Consider the following 21,112-nt stretch of genomic DNA (forward strand, 5'->3'; position numbering starts at 1 on the left):
GTATCCTTGTCCAAGGTATCAAGTTCCTCAGATAAGGTAGCTGTCCATGCTGCTACAGCACTACACATCCAGGCCGACGCAATTGCCGGCCTTAGTAGGGTACCTGAATGTGTATAAATGGACTTCAGGATACCCTCCTGCTTTCTATCCGCAGCATCTTTTAGGGTGGCCGTATCCTGTGATGGCAGGGCTACCCTCTTGGATAAGCGTGTTAAAGCTTTGTCTACCCTAGGGGAGGATTCCCAGCGTAACCTGTCCGTTGGCGGGAAAGGATACGCCATAAGCATCCGTTTGGAAATCTGCAGTTTTCTATCTGGAGATTCCCAAGCCTTTTCACAGAACTCATTTAACTCATGTGAAGGGGAAAAGGTCATCTCTTGCCTTTATTCCCCATACATATAAACCCTCTTGTCAGGGACTGGGGTTTCCTCTGTGATGTGCAACACATCCTTCATTGCTATAATCATGTAACGGATGGCTTTAGCCATTTTTAGGCTGTAACTTTGCATCATCGCCATCGACACTGGAGTCAGAATCCGTGTCGACATCTGTGTCAACAATTTGGGATAGTGGGCGCTTCTGAGACCCTGACGGCCTCTGCGACATAGGATCAGGCATGGGTTGAGACCCCGGCTGTCCCAAGGCTTCAGCTTTATCCAACCTTTTATGCAAGGAAGTAACATTATCATTTAAAACCTTCCACATATCCATCCAATCGGGTGTCGGCGCCGACCCCACATTCATTTGTTCCCACTCTGCTTCCACATAGCCTTCATCAAACATGCCGACACAAGCGTACCGACACCACGTGACACACAGGGGATGCTCTTTTTGAAGACAGTTCCCCCACCAGGCCCTTTGGAGAGACAGAGAGAGAGTATGCCAGCACACACCCCAGCGCTATATGTCCCAGGAGTCACACAGTAACTTAGTGTTAACCCAGTAGCTGCTGTATATATTGTTTTTGCGCCAAATTTATGTGCCCCCCCCCCCCCCCCCCCTTTTTACCCTCTTCTACCGTGATTCTGCAGGGGAGAGCCTGGGGAGCTTCCTCTCAGCGGAGCTGTGGAGAGAAAATGGCGCTGGTGAGTGCTGAGGAAGAAGCCCCGCCCCCTCAGCGGTGGGCTTCTGTCCCGCGTTTCTGTGTAAAAATATGGCGGGGGCCCATGCATATATACAGTGCCCAACTGTATATATGCCCACTTTTGCCAAGAAGTCTCTAATTGCTGCCCAGGGCCCCCCCCCCCCCCCTCCCCTGCACCCTACAGTGACCGGAGTGTGTGGGTTTAGTGTGGCAGCAATGGCGCACAGCACTGCAGTGCTGTGCGCTACCTCATATGAAGACTGGAGTCTTCTGCCGCCGGTTTTGAAGTCTTCTTGCTTCTGTCACCGGCTTCTGTCTTCCGGCTCTGCGAGGGGGACGGCGGCGCCGGCTCCGGGATCGGACGACCAAGGGTGCGATCCTGTGTACGATCCCTCTGGAGCTAATGGTGTCCAGTAGCCTAAGAAGCAGGACCTATCTTCAGTGAGTAGGGCTGCTACTCTCCCCTCAGTCCCACGTAGCAGAGAGTCTGTTGCCAGCAGATCTCTCTGAAAATTAAAAAACCTAACAAAATACTTTCTTTTTAGCAAGCTCAGGAGAGCTCACTAAGTAGCACCCAGCTCGTCCGGGCACAGATTCAAACTGAGGTCTGGAGGAGGGACATAGAGGTAGGAGCCAGAGCACACCAGTATCCAAATTCTTTCTTAAAGTGCCCTGTCTCCTGCGGAGCCCGTGTATTCCCCATGGTCCTTACGAAGTCCCCAGCATCCACTAGGACGTTAGAGAAATAAAGGGAGCACTTAAACAACACAATGTAACTCCAAGTCAATCACACTTCTGTGAAATCAAACTGTCCACTTAGGAAGCAACACTGATTGACAATCAATTTCAAATGCTGTTGTGCAAATAGAATAGACAACAGGTGGAAATTATAGGCAATTAACAAGACACCCCCCAATAAAGGAGTTGTTCTGCAGGTGGTGACCACAGACCACTTCTCAGTTCCTATGCTTTCTGGCTGATGTTTTGGTCACTTTTGAAAGCTGGCGGTGCTTTCACTCTAGTGGTAGCATGAGACGGAGTCTACAACCCACACAAGTGGCTCAGGTAGTGCAGCTCATCCAGGATGGCACATCAATGCGAGCTGTGGCAAGAAGGTTTGCTGTGTCTGTCAGCGTAGTGTCCAGAGCATGGAGGCGCTACCAGGAGACGGGCCAGTACATCAGGAGACGTGGAGGAGGCCGTAGGAGGGCAACAACCCAGCAGCAGGACCGCTACCTCCGCCTTTGTGCAAGGAGGAACAAGAGGAGCACTGCCAGAGCCCTGCAAAATTACCTCCAGCAAGCCACAAATGTGCATGTGTCTACTCAAACGATCAGAAACAGACTCCATGAGGGCGGTATGAGGGCCCGACGTCCACAGGTGGGGGTTATGCTTACAGCCCAACACTGTGCAGGACGTTTGGCATTTGCCAGAGAACACCAAGACTGGCAAATTCGCCACTGGCGCCGTGTGCTCTTCACAGATGAAAGCAGGTTCTCACTGAGCACATGTGACAGACGTGAGAGTCTGGAGACGCCAAGGAGAACGTTCTGCTGCCTGCAACATCCTCCAGCATGACCGGTTTGGCAGTGGGTCAGTAATGGTGTGGGGTGGCATTTCTTTGGGGGGCCGCACAGCCCTCCATGTGCTCGCCAGAGGTAGCCTGACTGCCATTAGGTACCGAGATGAGATCTTCAGACCCCTTGTGAGACCATATGCTGGTGCGGTTGGCCCTGAGTTCCTCCTAATGCAAGACAATGCTAGACCTCATGTGGCTGGAGTGTGTCAGCAGTTCCTGCAAGACGAAGGCATTGATGCTATGGACTGGCCCACCCGTTCCCCAGACCTGAATCCAATTGAGCACATCTGGGACATCATGTCTCGCTCCATCCACCAACGCCACGTTGCACCACAGACTGTCCAGGAGTTGGCGGATGCTTTAGTCCAGGTCTGGGAGGAGATCCCTCAGGAGACCATCCGCCACCTCATCAGGAGCATGCCCAGGCGTTGTAGGGAGGTCATACAGGAACGTGGAGGCCACACACACTGCTGAGCCTCATTTTGACTTGTTTTAAGGACATTACATTAAAGTTGGATCAGCCTGTAGTGTGTTTTTCCACTTTAATTTTGAGTGCGACTCCAAATCCAGACCTCCATGGGTTAATAAATTTGATCTCCATTGATAATTTGTGTGTGATTTTGTTGTCAGCACATTCAACTATGTACAAAACAAAGTATTTAATAAGAATATTTAATTCATTCAGATCTAGGATGTGCTATTTTAGTGTTCCCTTTATTTTTTGGAGCAGTGTGTATATATGGTGTATATATGTGTGTGTATATATATAGATATATAGATATACACACACACACATATATATATATATAGATATATACACACATATACATATATATATATACATATATATATATATATATATACATACACACACACACACACACACACACACACACACACACACACACACTGTACGTACAAGGGAGACAGAACTATTGAGGTTTTCTAGAAGTGGAAATTAAAAAAAATATATACTGGCATGACAATAGAAACTAACATCCACAGATACCAAAGGAATGTATTCCCCTCATTAGTATTATTACTACATAAGCAACTATAAAACAAGGATAAATAACATATATGAACAGTCTTTGTGAAGTTGTATTAACATAGAAAAGACCAACAAAAGGGATGGTATCGCGATCCCGCCGCTTGAGAGGTCGGCAGTCAAATCACTGACCGCAGCATCCCGACGCTCAGGATCTTGTCACCAAGTTGATAAGTAGACTAGACTTATTCCCAAACGCCCCTAACCCACAGCCTGATGCTACCCTCCCCTAACCCCCCATTGCCTAACCCTCCCGATGGTGCCTAACCCCCCCCCCCATTCCCTGCAGCCTAAATCTACCCCCCCCCCCCCCCCCACACCTCTAACCATACCCCAGCAGTCTAAACCTTACCTCCTACCCCCCACCCCCTGCGGCTTCACACTGCGCAGTGGTGGCAGACCTCGATCAGAATTCCAGCGCCAGCATTTCAATCCACGTTGGGATACCGGTGATGGCATTCTGACTGCAGGAATCCTGACCAGATACCCCACAAAACTACCATTATTTTTCCTATCAACACTTCTACTACTGGCTGATTAATTGATATTCCTTTCAATTTGGGAACTTGAGGTCTGCAATTTGCTAAATATTCCTAGTTATAGTAATGGCTCATACCAGTGATGAGGTAGGGGTGGTTGCAACACTTGCGAAGCTCCATCATGGTGTTAAGCAAGTTGGGGGTGTTTGATTGACTGGCTCCTTTAGTAAGGAAGGAAAAATTCTTTTCCAGAATGGCCCTATAATATTTCTTCTGAATATTCGTCAACTCCACTTCAATGATAGTCTCCTGCTTGGGAGCAAGATTCTTCTCGACATCTTCCTTTAATCGCCTAAGCATCATGGGCTTCAAGATGGCTTGTAACTTTTGAACCTACAGATAAGATAATGACAGTATTAGATAGATCATATGATTCCAGACACCATATCACACTATTAGAAGTTTCAGCTCGCTTATAAAAATGTTTTTCGGGGATTATGCAAAAACATTACATGTGTATGTTTTATTTTCACCAAAAGTGCTGACGTGAGCAGTTGGAAAAATGATTACTTAGAATGAGGCAATTAGGTTTTCTAAAGAAACTCCGTAAACTGACGCATCTTTTATCCAAAACATATAAAAAAAGAAAAAATTATATATATATATATATATATATATATATATATATATATATATATATATATATATATATATATATACATACATACATACATATACACACACACACACACACACACACACACACACACACACACACACACACACACACACACACACACACACAGAGACAGAGGCCAGATTCTATTTGGACTGACCAAAGATCCCTCCTCGACTTATATAGGATGCCAAAACCAGAAAGGGGGGTGACTCCTCCTACTTGGCAATGATCTTATGCAAATAACAGATCTCCCTTATTTTGGAGGTATACACGCATGTATAACTCTAATAATAGGATTTTAATACCTACCGGTAAATCCTTTTCTCGTAGTCCATAAGGGATATTGGGGAGAAATAGTACGATGGGGGAATAGACTGGGTCCAAAGAAGCCAGTGCACTTTAAATTTCATCAACTGGGTGTGCTGGCTCCTCCCCTCTATGCCCCCTCCCACAGGCAGTTATAGGTAAAACGTGCCTGAAGGAGAAAGGACATATATGAGAGAAGGAACAAGATAACAAAAGGTGGGGAGGTTTACACACCAGCACACCACAACCATACAACCAGCAACGGCTGGTAACAACAACAGCAACAGCTGAACAGATAACTACAGAACAAGAACCTGCAGAAAAGTCAACACACTGAGGCGGGCACCCAATATCCTTTATGGACTACGAGAAAAGGATTTACCGGTAGGTATTAAAATCCTATTTCCTCTAGCATCCATTAAGGGATATTGAGGAGAACTAGTACGATGGGGACTTCCCAAAGCATCCAGAGCGGGCGGGAACGTGCAGAGACTGCTGCAGCACCGCCTGCCCAAACTGGGTATCCTCTTTGGCCAGGGTATCATATTTGTAGAATTTCACAAAAGTGTTCTTCCCTGACCAGGTAGCAGCTCGGCATAGCTGCAAGGCCGAGACTCCACGGGCAGCCGCCCAGGAAGAGCCCACTGATCTTGTAGAGTGGGCCTTTAGAAACTTAGGAACAGGTAAGGCTGCGACACATAGGCCTGTTGGATAGTAAGCCTAATCCAACGAGCAATAGACTGCTTTGAAGCAGGACAACCCTTTTTCTGCGCATCATAGAGCACGAACAAAGAATGTCTTTCAGACCCGAGCTGTGCGCTTGACATAGATCTTCAAAACACGCACCACATCCAAGGTCTCCCGAGGAGCAGAAGCGTTGGAACTGGACAGAACCACAATAGGTTGATTCAGGTGGAAAGCAGAGACATCCTTTGGCAGGAACTGCTGTCTAGTCCGGAGCTCCGCTCTGTCCACATAAAAGACCAAGTAGGGGCTTTTACACGATAAGGCCCCCAATTCCAAGACCAGCAGAAGCCAGGGCCAGTAACATCACAGTCTTCCACGTGAGGTACTTGTCTTCTACTGTCATCAAAGGTTCAAACAAGCAGGACTGTAGAAAGTTCAACACTACATCCAAGTCCCAGGGTGCTGTAGGCGGCACAAAAGGTGGTTGTATGTGGAGTACCCCTTGCAAGATGGTCTGAACTTCTGGCAATGCTGCCAATTTCTTCTGGAAGAAAATGAAGAGGGATGAAATCTGGACCTTAATAGAACCCAGACGTAAGCCCCTAACCACACCAGCCTGCAGGAAATGTCCCAAGAGAAATTCAGCAGGCGGATACTTGCGTTCCTCGCACCAAGAGACATATCGCCTCCAGATATGAGGATAATGTTTTGACGTCAAAGGTTTCCTGGCTTGAACCATGGTTGCAACAACCTTCTTGGAAAGGCCTTTGAGAGCCAGGATGTTCCACTCAACCTCCATGCCGTCAAACGAAGACGCTGTTATTCCTGGTAGACGAACGGTCCTTGTTGAAGATCTCTTTTTAGTGGCAGAGGCCAGGGGTCTTGGACGGACATGTCCAGAAGAACCGCGTACCTCGCTCTCAAGAGGCCAATCCGGGGCAATCAGAATTGCATGGACACCTTGATTCCAGATTCGCTTTAGCACTTGCGGGACCAATGGAATCGGAGGAAATCGGTAAACCAGCTGGTACTGGCAAGGTAACGACAGCGCATCCACTGCCCTTGCCTGAGGGTCCCTGTTCCGCGAGCATTACCAGTGAAGTTTATTTTTGAGACGAGAAGCCATCATGTCTATTTGTGGGCAACCCCACTGGCCAATGATCTGCTGGAACACCAGGTGGTGGATTCCCCATTCCCCCGGGTGGAGAATGTGACGACTCAGGAAGTCCGCTTCCCAGTTGTCTACACCCGGAATGAAGATTGCTGATATGGCTCTTGCATTTCTTTCTGCCCAGAGGAGCATCTTTGACACCTCTCGCATGCAGGCTCTGCTTTTTGTCCCTCCTTGTCGATTGATGCATGCCACTGCCGTGGCGTTGTCCGACTGCACCTGGATTCCTTGAGTAGAGGAGAGGCTTGAAGTAGAGCATTGCATATCGCCCAGAATGTTGATTGGAAGGAGGCTTTCGTGGGCTGACCACCTGCCCTGGAACTGCACCCCTTGGGTTACCGCTACCCATCATCTCAGACTCGCATACGTCGTGAGGAGGGTCCAATCCTGAATCCCAAAACTCCTGTACTCCAAGAGATTGGAGGACAGTAGCCACCACAGGAGGGAAAGCCTGGCCCGAGGTGACAGCCGAATCATCCAGCGCATCTGCAGATGTGATCTGGACCACTTGCTCAGGAGGTCCAACTGAAACGTTCTGGCATGGAACCTCCCATATTGAATCGCCTCGTAGGAGGTGACCCTCTTTCCCAACAATCTTATGCAAAGATGGATGGACACTCGAGAAGGTTGGAGCACCATGTGGACCATTTCCTGAAGTGTTTTCGCTTTTTCCATTGGTAGAAACACCTTCTGGGAAACAGTATCCAGCAACATCCCCAGGAACAGGAGTCGTTGAGTGGGCTCCAGATGGGACTTCTGCAAGTTGAAGATCCACCCGTGGTCCGACAGAAGATGGATGGTGAGGTCGATATGGAGCAACAAAAGTTCTCTGGATCTTGCCTTTATCATAAGATCGTCCAAGTAGGGGACCACATTGACCCCCTGGACCCGGAGCTGTAACATCATCTCCACCAATCACCTTCGTGAATACCCTTGGGACTGTAGACAGACCAAAGGGTAGGGCCTGGAACTGAAAGGGATCGTCCAGTAGGGCAAATCGTAGGTACGCCTGATGAGGCGGCCAAATCGGAATATGCACGTAGGCGTCCTTGATATCCAAGGAGACCATAAATTCCCGGTCTTCCAGACCCGCAATCACTGCTCGTAGGGATTCCATTTTGAACTTAAACACCCTCAAATACGGATTCAAAGACTACAGATTCAAAATGGAACCTTCCGGTTTCGGTACTACGAATAGGTTTAAGTAAAACCCTTTGCCACGTGGCGGCAGTGGTACTGGAACAATGACGTGGGACTGGACCAACTTTTGGATAGCCAGCTGCAACGTAACTTGCATATCCTCCAAAGCTGTTAAGCTTGATTTTAAATATCGTTGGGGTGGAGTACTGTCGAACTACAGCTTATAGCATTGAGAAACGAGCTCTCTGACCCAGGCATCTTAGCAGGAATTCTCCCACACGCGGCTGAAGTGACGTAGTTGAACTCCCACCTCGAGATACCCTCGGGGTGGGTGGGCACCGTCATGCTGAGGCCTTAGTGGAAGCAGAACCGGTGGACTGTTCCTGAGAACTGCTTACAGGTTTTCTGGACTTACCTCTGGTGCCTCTGACTGCATTGGAAGCACCTCTGGCCTTCGAGCGAAATCTGAGAGACCGAAAGGACTGGACAGATGGCCCCGGATAAGAGTGTTTTGCCGGCGGAGCCCCAGAGGGGAGAAACGTGGATTTTCCAACCGTAGCCTTGGAAATCCAGGTAGCCAACTCAACCCCAAAAAGCCATTCCCCAGAAAAGGGGTGAGATTCCACAATACGTTTCGATTCTGGTCCGCAATCCACTGAAGCAACCACAAGGCCCTGCGTGCTGACACCGCCATGGCCAACGTCCTAGCATTAATATTCCCCATCTCCTTGAGGGAATCGCAGAGTACCCGCGTAGTGTCCTGAATGTGCTTCAATAGGGTGACCGTAGCAACTAAGGGCATATCCCCCCCGAGACCCCCCTGAATCTGAATAGCCCAAGAATTAATAGCATGGGTCATCCAACAACCCACAATAATCAGTCTTTGTAAAAGGCCGACTGCAGTGTATATAGACTTTACGGTAGTCTCCATCTTCCGATCCCCAGGGTCCTTCATGGAAAAGGAGCCCGGGGTAGGTAGTACCGCCTTCTTAGACATGCGAGAGACTGAGACATCCACCCCAGGGGGTTCCTCCCAAAATTTTCTACCTTCAGGAGGAAAAGGGAAAGTGCGCAAAAACTTCTTGGACACTTAGAATTTCTTGTCTGGATTTTTCCAGGCCTGTTTGAATAAGTCATCTAACTCTGGAGAATCAGGGAAAGTGACATTGGGTTTATTTTGCACAAAGAAAAACGACTGCTGTGGTGAAGTGTCCTCTAGGGGGAGCTTTAACACCTCCCTTATAGCCAAAATGAGGGGTTCAATACCCTGGGCAGAATCAGGATCCCCACTAACTGGATCCGGGTCATCCCCATCATCTGTATCAGACAGCAGTGCAAGTAAACCACACTTCTGGGGACCTGCATGGGAGAGGGGGGGCTGTGCATCAGCCCTAGCAGCTAAATCTGCCACAGCTTGTTGCAATAGCTGAGTTTTCTGCACATTTGCAGTTGAGTGAGTTTTAAGGGACCCTAACCAGTGGGGCTCTGTACCCTCTCCCCCAACCTCTTCACTAAGTTGGGACGATTGACTATATTGCTCACAGAAGACAGAGTCATTAGATAATGGAGAGAATATGGTGTGATAGATCCTGCAGTTTGTGCTTACCCATATTTCACAGTAAACACAACATACACACAGACAGTAATAATGCAAGCCTGCCCTACTGTATGTGAGAGGAGACACAGAGGAGAGAAGACCTCAGCACACCCTGAGCTGCACAGCCCCAGTGAGGCGGTCAGCTTTGTAATACACAGTAAACACTGTCAAATAAAGTTCTAAGTAGATACAGGACAGTGTACACAAGCGTCTCTCCCCCTTTTGCTACACCCTGTACCAGTTTCCAGCGTGTAGTGAGGCAGGAAGCGCTGAGTGTGTGCTGCTGATGGCTTCTATAAGCAGAGGAAGGTGCCAAAAACGCCCTGGTCTCACTCTGAGTAAGCTCCCCCCACCACCCAATGGCGCCGGAGCCAAGCATGTTATTTATACTGGCAAAGTCTCCAAACAGTCTAAAACCTCACACAAGTGCTCAGTTTTGCATTTTTGTGCCAGTTTACACACGGGGGATCTTATGGGGGACCCCCCAGGGAGGGTCCCGTACGCCGTGCCCGTGGTCAGCAGCATGTTGGTGTGTACTCACCACCGATGTCACCTTCAGGCAGCGTTAGGGGTGTGCGGCGTGCTCCAACTGTGACAGCCAAGGCGCAGTGCCCCGCTGAACAAACAGCCCCTCGGTGGTCCTGCAGCGGGGAAGCGGCTCTGCACCGCGTAAGGCCGGTGACCGTCCCATAAACCCCCCCCCCCCCCCTTCCCCTAACTCCCACGGTGCAGGTTTGCTGGACAGCATACCGAAGTTTTAAAAGAAACTGAAGAAAACTCTCTGGAGCTGCAGAGATGTGTATCCTCTCCTGAGGGCACTTAATTCTAAACTGCCTGTGGGAGGGGGCATAGAGGGGAGGAGCCAGCATACCCAGTTGAAGAAATTTAAAGTGCACTGGCTTCTTTGGACCCCGTCTATACCCCCATCATACTACTTCTCCTCAACATACCTTAAGGATGCTGGAGAAATGTGGATGTGGACTAAGAGTCAGAATGAGTAATTAAAAATGGTACATGTTTGATACATAATACGGACATAAAACTGACACAATAAAATATTTTCATGTAGACAAAAATGAAACCAAATGGAGAACCAGTCCTACCGATGTTAGAATTGGAACCGCAGGTGTAAAGGTGCAAGGTACTCCCGGGAAATACCCTGCATCCGCCTCCTGAAGGTATGTTTCCCAAAAGGTACGTCAATCAGTCCAAACGTCCATATAGGTCTGCTGGCACTGGAGGGCGTTTCAGGACACCCTGGTTCTTTTTTTAAGGCTGTGTCATACAGCCTTGAAAAAGGGACCAGGTTGTCCAGAAACGACATATATAGGATGCCATCATAGTGACTGAGGCAGCAATGGTACTCAAAGAGGAGTCAAAAACTTTCTTTGCATAGTACTTATTTTTGGCAGATGCTGTTGCTTATTTGTCTTTCACATTAGTTTGCAATGTACTACACCAGTGTCTTATAAATCTGGACACTGAAGCTATGGCAATTCTGGACTACAGTGCAGTCCCTCAGCTATACATAGCTATTAAAAAACAGAAAAACCCACAAAAAAAAAATAAATAGGATTTTAATACCTACCGGTAAATCCTTATCTCTTAGTCCGTAGAGGATGCTGGGGTCACATTAAGAACCATGGGGTATAGACGGGATCCGCAGGAGACATGGGCACTTTAAGACTTTTAAAGGGTGTGAACTGGCTCCTCCCTCTATGACCCTCCTCCATACTCCAGTTTAAAGAAACTGTGCCCAGGGAGACAGACATTTTGAGGAAAGGATTTATTGTTAAACCACGGTGAGCATCTTACCAGCTCACACCTCAAGCATGCCGCAGAACGTGGCATTCAATAGAACACAAACCAACGGCATGAAGAATTTTCAGCACTATGCTGACAAAAACCGAAACACAACCTGTGTGTAACCACAACCAATAACTGCAGATACAGTACGCACTGGGACGGGCGCCCAGCATCCTCTATGGACTAAGACAGTGGTGGCCAACGCGTGGCTCTTGAGCCACATGCGGCTTTCTTTATTCAAATGTGGCTCCCAACACTCAAAGGCACGTGACCACAAGAGATCTGTACACCGCTGCACTCCAGCCAGACATGCAGCAGCACTACGTAGACTGAGAACTAAGGGAGCCAAATACACATGGGGGAGCTGTCTGGAGTGACACAAGAGGCTGCTGGCTGTAGTGACACAGGCGGATGCTGGCTGGAATGACACATGGGGGAACTGAAGTGTATTATGTGAATCTGACTTTTTCAATATATATTATGTGGATCTGGCTTATCAATTATTTGATGTAGAAGTGGCTTTTTCTTTGTATTTTATGTTGGATCTGGCTTTTTCAATGTATTTTATACCAGGGGCGTGGCCTAGCAGGCACAAGGTTACACCCCATTTTTGCAAGTGCGTCTTCGGCTCGAAGTCGGCTCTTTGATATACCTAACAAGATTTCTTGGCTTTTTGTCTCTGACTGGTTGGCCACCCCTGGACTAAGAGAAAAGGATTTACCGGTAGGTATTAAAATCCTATTTTCTCATACGTCCTAGAGGATGCTGGGGTCACATTAAGAATCATGGGGTTATACCAAAGCTCTAGAACGGGCGGGAGAGTGCGGACGACTCTGCAGCACCGAATGACCCAACATGAGGTCATCATCGGCCAAGGTATCAAACTTGTAAAACTTAGCAAAAGTGTTTGCTAAATAGCTGCTCTGCAAAGTTGCAATGCCGAGACTCCCATGGCAGCCGCCTAGGACGAGCCCAACTTTCTAGTAGAATGAGCCTTCACCTAATTCGGTAACGGCAATCCTGCCGTGGAATGAGCATGCTGAATCTTACCACAGATCCAGCGCGCAATGGTCTGCATGGAAGCAGGACACCCAATCTTGTTGGGAGCATACAGGACAAACAGAGCCTCTGATTTCCTAATCTGACCCGTTCTGGAAACATAAAATTTTCAAAGTTCTGACCACAGCCAGAGACTTCGACCCAACGAAGGCGTCAGTGGCCACAGGCACCACAATAGATTGGTTCATGTGGACAGATGAACCACCTTCGGCAGACATTGTTAAGGTGTCCTCAATTCTGCTCTATCTTCATGAAAGATCAATTAAGAGCTCTTGTGAGACCAGGCCACCAACTCAGACACCCGCCTTGTAGATGTCAAGGCCAACAGGATGACCATTTTCCAAGTGAGGAACTTCAACTCCACCTTCTGTAAAGGTTCAAACCAATGTGATTGAAGGAACTGCAACACCACATTAAGATCCCATGGTGCCACTGGAGGCACAAAGGAGGTTGAATGTGCACGCCGCCTTTCACGCAAGTCTGAACTCCTGGAAGGGAGGAAAGAAACCTATAAGGCTGAAATCTGAACCTTAACGGAGTCCAATTTTCGGCCTGCATCCACACCTGCTTGTAGAAAATGGAGAAAACGTCCTAGCAGAAACTCTTCCATAGGAACCTACTTGGATTCACACCAAGAAATATACTTTCTCCAAATACGGTGGTAAAGTTTAGAGGTTACCCCTTTTTTTTTTTTTTTTTTAACAAGTGTGGGAATGACTACACTGGGAATACCTTTACGGCTAGGATTTGGCGTTCATCCGCCATACCGTTAAACGTAGCCGCGGTAAGTCTTGATACAAGCACGGCCCCTGCCGCAACAGGTCCTCGCACAAAAGAAGAGGCCAGGGATCTCCTATGAGCAATTCCTGAAGATCCGGATACCAAGCCGTCCTTGGCCAGTCTGGGACAATGAGGATTGCTCGAACCTTTGTTCTTATTATTATCTTTAGAACTTTTGGAATGAAAGGAAGCGGAGGAAATACATACACTGACTGAAACACCCACGGTGTCACCAGTGCATCCACTGTTATTGCTTGAGGGTCCCTCGACCTGGAACAATATCTCTGAAGCTTCTTGTTGAGACGAGATGCCATCATTTCAACTTGAGGAACTCCTCAACGACTTGTCACCTCTGAAGACTTCTTGGCGGAGGCCCCACTCTCCCGGATGGAGATCTTGTCTGCTGAGGAAGTCTGCTTCCCAGCTGTCCACTCCTCGCTGACAGAGAGCTTGTATGTTTTTCCGCCCAGCGGAAAATCTTTGTGGCTTCTGCCATTGCCGCTCTGCTTTTCGTTCCGTCCTGACGGTTTATGTATGCTACTGCTGTTACAGTGTCCGACTGGATCAGTACGGGTAGACCTAGAAGATGATGTACCGCTTGTAGAAAGCCGTTGTAAATGGCCCTTAACTCCAGAACGTTTATGTGGAGACAAGTTTCCTGACTTGACCATCTTCCTTGGAAGAATTCCCCCTATGTGACTGCTTCCCAACCTCGGAGGGTTGCATCCGTGGTCCCTAGGATCCAGTCCTGGATCCCGAACCTTCGCCCCTCTAGGAGGTGCGAACTGTGCAGCCACCACAGGAGTGATAATCTGGTCTTGGAAGACAGGATTATCCTCCGGTGCATGTGTATGTGGGACCCGGACCACTTGTCCAACAGGTCCCACTGGAACACTCTGGCATGGAACCTGCCAAACTGAATGGCCTCATAGGCTGCAACCATCTTCCCCAGCAACCGAATGCATTAATGGATTGACTGGTTTCAGAATTTGTTTGACCAGACTCTGGATCTCCAGAGTCTTTTCCACTGGAAGAAAAAACTCTGTAGTATCTAGTATTATTCCCAAAACCGGCAACCGCGTCGATGGGAACATCAGTGATTCTGGCAAATTTAGGAGCCAACCCTGTTGTTGAAGAACTGTCAGGGAGAGTGCAACGTTTTGCACCAACTGGTTTCTTGATCTCGCCGGTATCAGGAGACCGTCCCAGTACAGAATAAATGTGACTCCATACTAGAGAAGGAGAACCATCATTACCGCCATCACCCTGGTGAAATTGGTAATGACCATCCTGAAAAGCAAACCTCAGGTAAATCTAATGCGGAGGAAAATGTAATTAGACCTCCTTTATCCCTTTTCCAGATTGGATATCACCGCCCTGAGAGATTCCATCTTGGATTTGAATTTCTTTAAGTAGAAATTGAGGGATGTCAGATTTAGGAATGGTCTGACCGAGCCGTATCCCTATTGCGACAGGGTACACCAGGACAATAACCTGATCCTGACACAACTCTTGTGTTGCGTCGCATACTACCTCCCCGTCCGGAGGAGAATCGGTAATATTGAAGAACTGGTGAGGGAAAACGTCTGGAAACTCCAGTATGCCCCCTTGGGACACTATTCGTAAAACCCATGGGTCCAAGTCCGTTCCAGGACTGACTGAAAAGTTTCAGACGTGGCCCCACCGGTGTAGGCTCCCGCAAGAGAGTCCCAGCGTCATGTGGTGGATCTGTCAGAAACAGAGGATGATTTCTGCTCCTGTGACCTTGAAGAGGCTGCTGACCTGTTCCCTTTTCTCCTTCCTCTACCTGCAAAGAAAATAAAATTTTACTCACCGGTAAATCTATTTCTCGTAGTCCGTAGTGGATGCTGGGACTCCGTAAGGACCATGGGGAATAGCGGCTCCGTAGGAGACTGGGCACAACTAAAGAAAGCTTTAGGACTACCTGGTGTGCACTGGCTCCTCCCACTATGACCCTCCTCCAGACCTCAGTTAGGATACTGTGCCCGGAAGAGCTGACACAATAAGGAAGGATTTTGAATCCCGGGTAAGACTCATACCAGCCACACCAATCACACCGTATAACTCGTGATACTATACCCAGTTAACAGTATGAAATATAACTGAGCCTCTCAACAGATGGCTCAACAATAACCCTTTAGTTAGGCAATAACTATATACAAGTATTGCAGACAATCCGCACTTGGGATGGGCGCCCAGCATCCACTACGGACTACGAGAAATAGATTTACCGGTGAGTAAAATCTTATTTTCTCTGACGTCCTAAGTGGATGCTGGGACTCCGTAAGGACCATGGGGATTATACCAAAGCTCCCAAACGGGCGGGAGAGTGCGGATGACTCTGCAGCACCGAATGAGCAAACTCTAGGTCCTCCTCAGCCAGGGTATCAAACTTGTAGACTCTTGCAAAAGTGTTTGAACCCGACCAAGTAACAACTCGGCAAATTTGTAAAGCCGAGACCCCTCGGGCAGCCGCCCAAGAAGAGCCCACTTTCCTCATGGAATGGGCTTTTACAGATTTAGGGTGCGGCAGTCCAGCCGCAGAATGTGCAAGTTGAATCGTGCTACAGATCCAGCGAGCAATAGTCTGCTTAGAAGCAGGAGCACCCAGCTTGTTGGGTGCATACAGGATAAATAGCGAGTCAGTTTTCCTGACTCCAGCCGTCCTGGAAACATATTTTTCAGGGCCCTGACTACGTCCAGTAACTTGGAATCCTCCAAGTCCCAAGTAGCCGCAGGCACCACAATAGGTTGGTTCACATGAAAAAACTGATACCACCTTAGGAAGGAATTGGGAACGAGTCCTCAATTCCGCCCTATCCATATAAAAAAATTAGATAAGGGCTTTTGCATGATAAAGCCACTAATTCTGATACACGCCTGGCCGACGCCAACAGCATGACCACTTTCCACTTGAGGTATTTTAGCTCAACGGATTTAAGTGGCTCAACCCAATGCGACTTCAGGAAATCCAACACCACGTTGAGATCCCACGGTGCCACTGGAGGCACAAACGGGGGCTGACTATGGAGCACTCCCTTAACAAAAGTCTGAACTTCAGGCAGTGAAGTCAGTTCTATTTTGGAAGAAAATCGATAGAGCCGAAATCTGGACCTTAATGGAACCCAATTTTAGGCCCATAGTCACCCCTGACTGTATGAAGTGCAGAAATCGACCTAGCTGAAATTCCTCCGTTGGGGCCTTCCTGGCCTCACAGCACGCAACATATTTCCGCCATATGCGGTGATAATGGTTTGCGTTCACTTCTTTCCTAGCTTTAATTAGCGTAGGGATAACTTCCTCCGGAATGCCCTTTTCCTTCAGGATCCGGCGTTCAACCGCCATGCCGTCAAACGCAGCCGCGGTACGTCTTGGAACAGACAGGCCCCCTGCTGCAGCAGGTCATGTCTGAGCGGCAGAGGCCATGGGTCCTCTGAGATCATTTCTTGGAGTTCTGGGTACCAAGCTCTTCTTGGCCAATCTGGAACAATGAGTATAGTTCTTACTCCTCTCCTTCTTATTATTCTCATTACCCTGGGTATGAGAGGCAGAGAAGGGAACACATACACCGACTGGTACACCCACGGTGTTACCAGAGCGTCCACAGCTATCGCCTGAGGGTCCCTTGACCTGGCGCAATATCTTTTTAGCTTTTTGTTGAGGCGGGACGCCATCATGTCCACCTGTGGCCTTTCCCAACGGTGTACAATCATTTGGAAGACTACTGGATGAAGTCCCCACTCTCCCGGGTGGAGGTCGTGTCTGCTGAGAAAGTCTGCTTCCCAGTTGTCCACTCCGGGAATGAACACTGCTGACAGTGCTAACACATGATTTTCCGCCCATCGGAGAATCCTTGTGGCTTCTGCCATCGCCATCCTGCTTCTTGTGCCGCCCTGTCGGTTTACATGAGCGACCGCCGTGATGTTGTCGGACTGGATCAGCACCGGCCGGTGTTGAAGCAGGGGTCTAGCCTGACTTAGGGCATTGTAAACGGCCCTTAGTTCCAGAATATTTTTGTCTATGAAGTCTCCTGACTTGTCCATAGTCCTTGGAAGTTTCTTCCCTGTGTGACTGCCCCCCAGCCTCGAAGGCTCGCATCCGTGGTCACCAGGACCCAGTCCTGTATGCCGAATCTGCGGCCCTCTAGAAGATGAGCACTCTGCAGCCACCACAACAGCGACACCCTGGCCCTTGGAGACAGGGTTATCCGCCGATGCATCTGAAGATGCGACCCGGACCACTTGTCCAACAGATCCCATTGGAAGATCCTTGCATGGGACCTGGCGAATGGAATTTCTTCGTAAGAAGCTACCATCTTTCCCAGGGCTCGCGTGCATTGATGCACCGACACCTGTATTTGTATTAGGAGGTCTCTGCCTAGAGACGACAACTCCTTGGACTTCTCCTCCGGGAGAAACCCTTTTTTCTTGTTCTGTGTCCAGAACCATACCCAGGAACAGTAGACGCGTCGTAGGAACCAGCTGCGACTTTGGAATATTCAGAATCCAGCCGTGCTGTTGTAGCACTTCCCGAGATAGTGCTACTCCGACAAACAACTGCTCCCTGGACCTCGCCTTTATAAGGAGATCGTCCAAGTACGGGATAATTATTTCGGCCATTACCTTGGTAAATACTCTCGGTGCTGGGGACAGACCAACGGCAGCATCTGGAATTGGCAATGACAATCCTGTACCACAATTTTGAGGTACTCCTGGTGAGGAGGGTAAATAGGGACATGCAGGTAAGCATCCTTGATGTCCAGTGATACCATGAAATTCTCCAGGCTTGCAATAATCGCCCTGAGCGATTCCATTTTGAACTTGAACCTTCGTATAGAAGTGTTCAAGGATTTCAATTTTAGAATGGGTCTCACCGAACCGTCTGGTTTCGGTACCACAAACATTTTGGAATAGTAACCCCGGCCTTGTTGAAGGAGGGGTACCTTGATTTCACCTGCTGGAAGTACAGCTTGTGAATTGCCGCCAGTACTACCTCCCTTTCTCCGAGGGCAGCAGGCAAGGCTGATGTGAGGTAACGGCGAGGGGGAGTCGCCTCAAACTCCAGCTTGTATCCCTGTGATACTAATTGCAGAACCTAGGGATCCACCTGTGGGCAAGCCCACTGGTCCCTGAAGTTCCAGAGACGCGCACCCACCGCACCTGTCTCCACCTGTGTAGCCCCAGCGTCATGCGGTGGACTCAGAGGAAGCGGGGGAAGATTTTTGATCCTGGGAACTGGCTGTCTGGTGCAGCTTTTTCCTTCTTCCCTTGTCTCTATGCAGAAAGGAAGCGCCTTTGACCTGCTTGCTTTTCTGAAGCCGAAAGGACTGTACCTGAAAATACGGTGCTTTCTAAGGCTGTGAAGAAACCCGAGGTAAAAAAATTTCTTCCCAGCTGTTGCTGTGGATACGAGGTCCCAGAGACCATCCCCAAACAATTCCTCACCCTTATAAGGCAGAATGTCCATGTGCTTTTAAAGTCAGCATCACCTGTCCACTGCCGGGTCTCTAATACCCTCCTGGCAGAATGGACATTGCATTAATTCTGGATGCCAGCCGGCAAATATACCTCTGTGCATCCCTCATATATAAGACGACGTCTTTAATATGCTCTATGTTAGCAAAATATTATCCCTGTCTAGGGTATTAATATTATCTGACAGGGTATCAGACCACACTGCAGCAGCACTATTCATGCTGAGGCAATTGCAGGTCTCAGTATAGTACCTGAGTGTGTATATACAGACTTCAGGATAGCCTCCTGCTTTTTATAAGCAGGCTCCTTCAAAGTGGCCGTATCCCCAGACGGCAGTGCCACCTTTTTTTGACAAACGTGTGAGCGCCTTATCCACCCTAGGGGATATCTCCCAACGTGACCTATCCTCTGGCGGGAAAGGGTACGCCAGCAGTAACTTTTTAGAAATTACCAGTTTCTTATCGGGGGAACCCACGCTTCTTTACACACTTCATTCACTCATCTGATGGGGGAACAAAACACTGGCTGCTTTTTCTCCCCAAACATAAAACCCCTTTTATGTGGTACTTGGGTTCATGTCAGAAATGTGTAACACATTTTTCATTGCCGAGATCATGCAACGGATGTTCCTAGTGGATTGTGTATATGTCTCAACCTCGTCGACACTGGAGTCAGACTCCGTGTCGACATCTGTGTCTGCCATCTGAGGTAACGGGCGTTTTTTGAGCCCCTGATGGCCTTTGAGACGCCTGGGCAGGCGCGGGCTGAGAAGCCGGCTGTCCCACAGCTGTTACGTCATCCAGCCTTTTATGTAAGGAGTTGACATTGTCGGTTAATACCTTCCACCTATCCATCCACTCTGGTGTCGGCCCCACAGGGGGCGACATCCCATTTATCGGCCTCTGCTCCGCCTCCACGTAACCTTCCTCATCCAACATGTCGACACAGCCGTACCGACACACCGCACACACACAGGGAATGCTCTGACTGAGGACAGGACCCCACAAAGTCCTTTGGGGAGACAGAGAGAGAGTATGCCAGCACACACCAGAGCGCTATATAATGCAGGGATTAACACTATAACTGAGTGATTTTTCCCCCAATAGCTGCTTGTATACACATATTGCGCCTAAATTTAGTGCCCCCCCTCTCTTTTTAACCCTTTGAGCCTGAAAACTACAGGGGAGAGCCTGGGGAGCTGTCTTCCAGCTGCACTGTGAAGAAAAAATGGCGCCAGTGTGCTGAGGGAGATAGCCCCGCCCCTTTTTCGGCAGACTTTTCTCCCGCTTTTTTCATGGATTCTGGCAGGGGTAATTTATCACATATATAGCCCTGGGACTATATATTGTGATGATTTGCCAGCCAAGGTGTTTATATTGCTGCTCAGGGCGCCCCCCCCCAGCGCCCTGCACCCATCAGTGACCGGAGTGTGAGGTGTGCATGAGGAGCAATGGCACACAGCTGCAGTGCTGTGCGCTACCTTGTTGAAGACCGAGGTCTTCTGCCGCCGATTTTCCGGACCACTTCTTGCTTCTGGCTCTGTAAGGGGGACGGCGGCGCGGCTCCGGGACCGAACGATCGAGGTCGGGTCCTGTGTTCGATCCCTCTGGAGCTAATGGTGTCCAGTAGCCTAAGAAGCCCAAACTATCTCCAGTCAGGTAGGTTCGCTTCTTCTCCCCTTAGTCCCTCGCTGCAGTGAGTCTGTTGCCAGCAGATCTCACTGTAAAATAAAAAACCTAAAATATACTTTCTTTCTAGGAGCTCAGGAGAGCCCCTAGTGTGCATCCAGCTCAGCCGGGCACAAGATTCTAACTGAGGTCTGGAGGAGGGTCATAGTGGGAGGAGCCAGTGCACACCAGGTAGTCCTAAAGCTTTCTTTAGTTGTGCCCAGTCTCCTGCGGAGCCGCTATTCCCCATGGTCCTTACGGAGTCCCAGCATCCACTTAGGACGTCAGAGAAAAGGGGAATCAGTATCTATTGGGCCGACATGACTGCATCAGACAATTATGCGTCATCATCCATTGTGAGGGAACATAGGCGCAGAAGGTAGACTTACCAGCGGCCTCTGTCGAGATCAAATTAACTAGGCAGTCACCAAACCAGGCTTCATCTTCATAGGGAAAAGACTCCATATCTTCTCGGAGTCAACCTTAGCATTCCATTGGTGAATCCACAACGCCCTCCTAGCCGAGACCGCCATGG

General features: G+C 48.8%; 1 protein-coding gene across 5 annotated transcripts in view; it reads right to left on the reverse strand.

Moving 5' to 3' along the window:
- Window positions 1-21,112, reverse strand: part of CHD8 (chromodomain helicase DNA binding protein 8) — a 371,271-nt gene that overhangs the window by 149,991 nt on the left and 200,168 nt on the right. For all 5 annotated transcript variants that reach the window (XM_063913512.1, XM_063913515.1, XM_063913511.1 and 2 more), the window contains exon 16: window positions 4,328-4,583. In XM_063913512.1, coding sequence (XP_063769582.1) covers window positions 4,328-4,583 — 256 coding nt within the window. The remainder of the gene's footprint in view (window positions 1-4,327; window positions 4,584-21,112) is intronic.

This window comes from Pseudophryne corroboree, chromosome 1 (genome assembly GCF_028390025.1).
Source record: "Pseudophryne corroboree isolate aPseCor3 chromosome 1, aPseCor3.hap2, whole genome shotgun sequence".
Classification (NCBI taxonomy): domain Eukaryota; kingdom Metazoa; phylum Chordata; class Amphibia; order Anura; family Myobatrachidae; genus Pseudophryne; species Pseudophryne corroboree.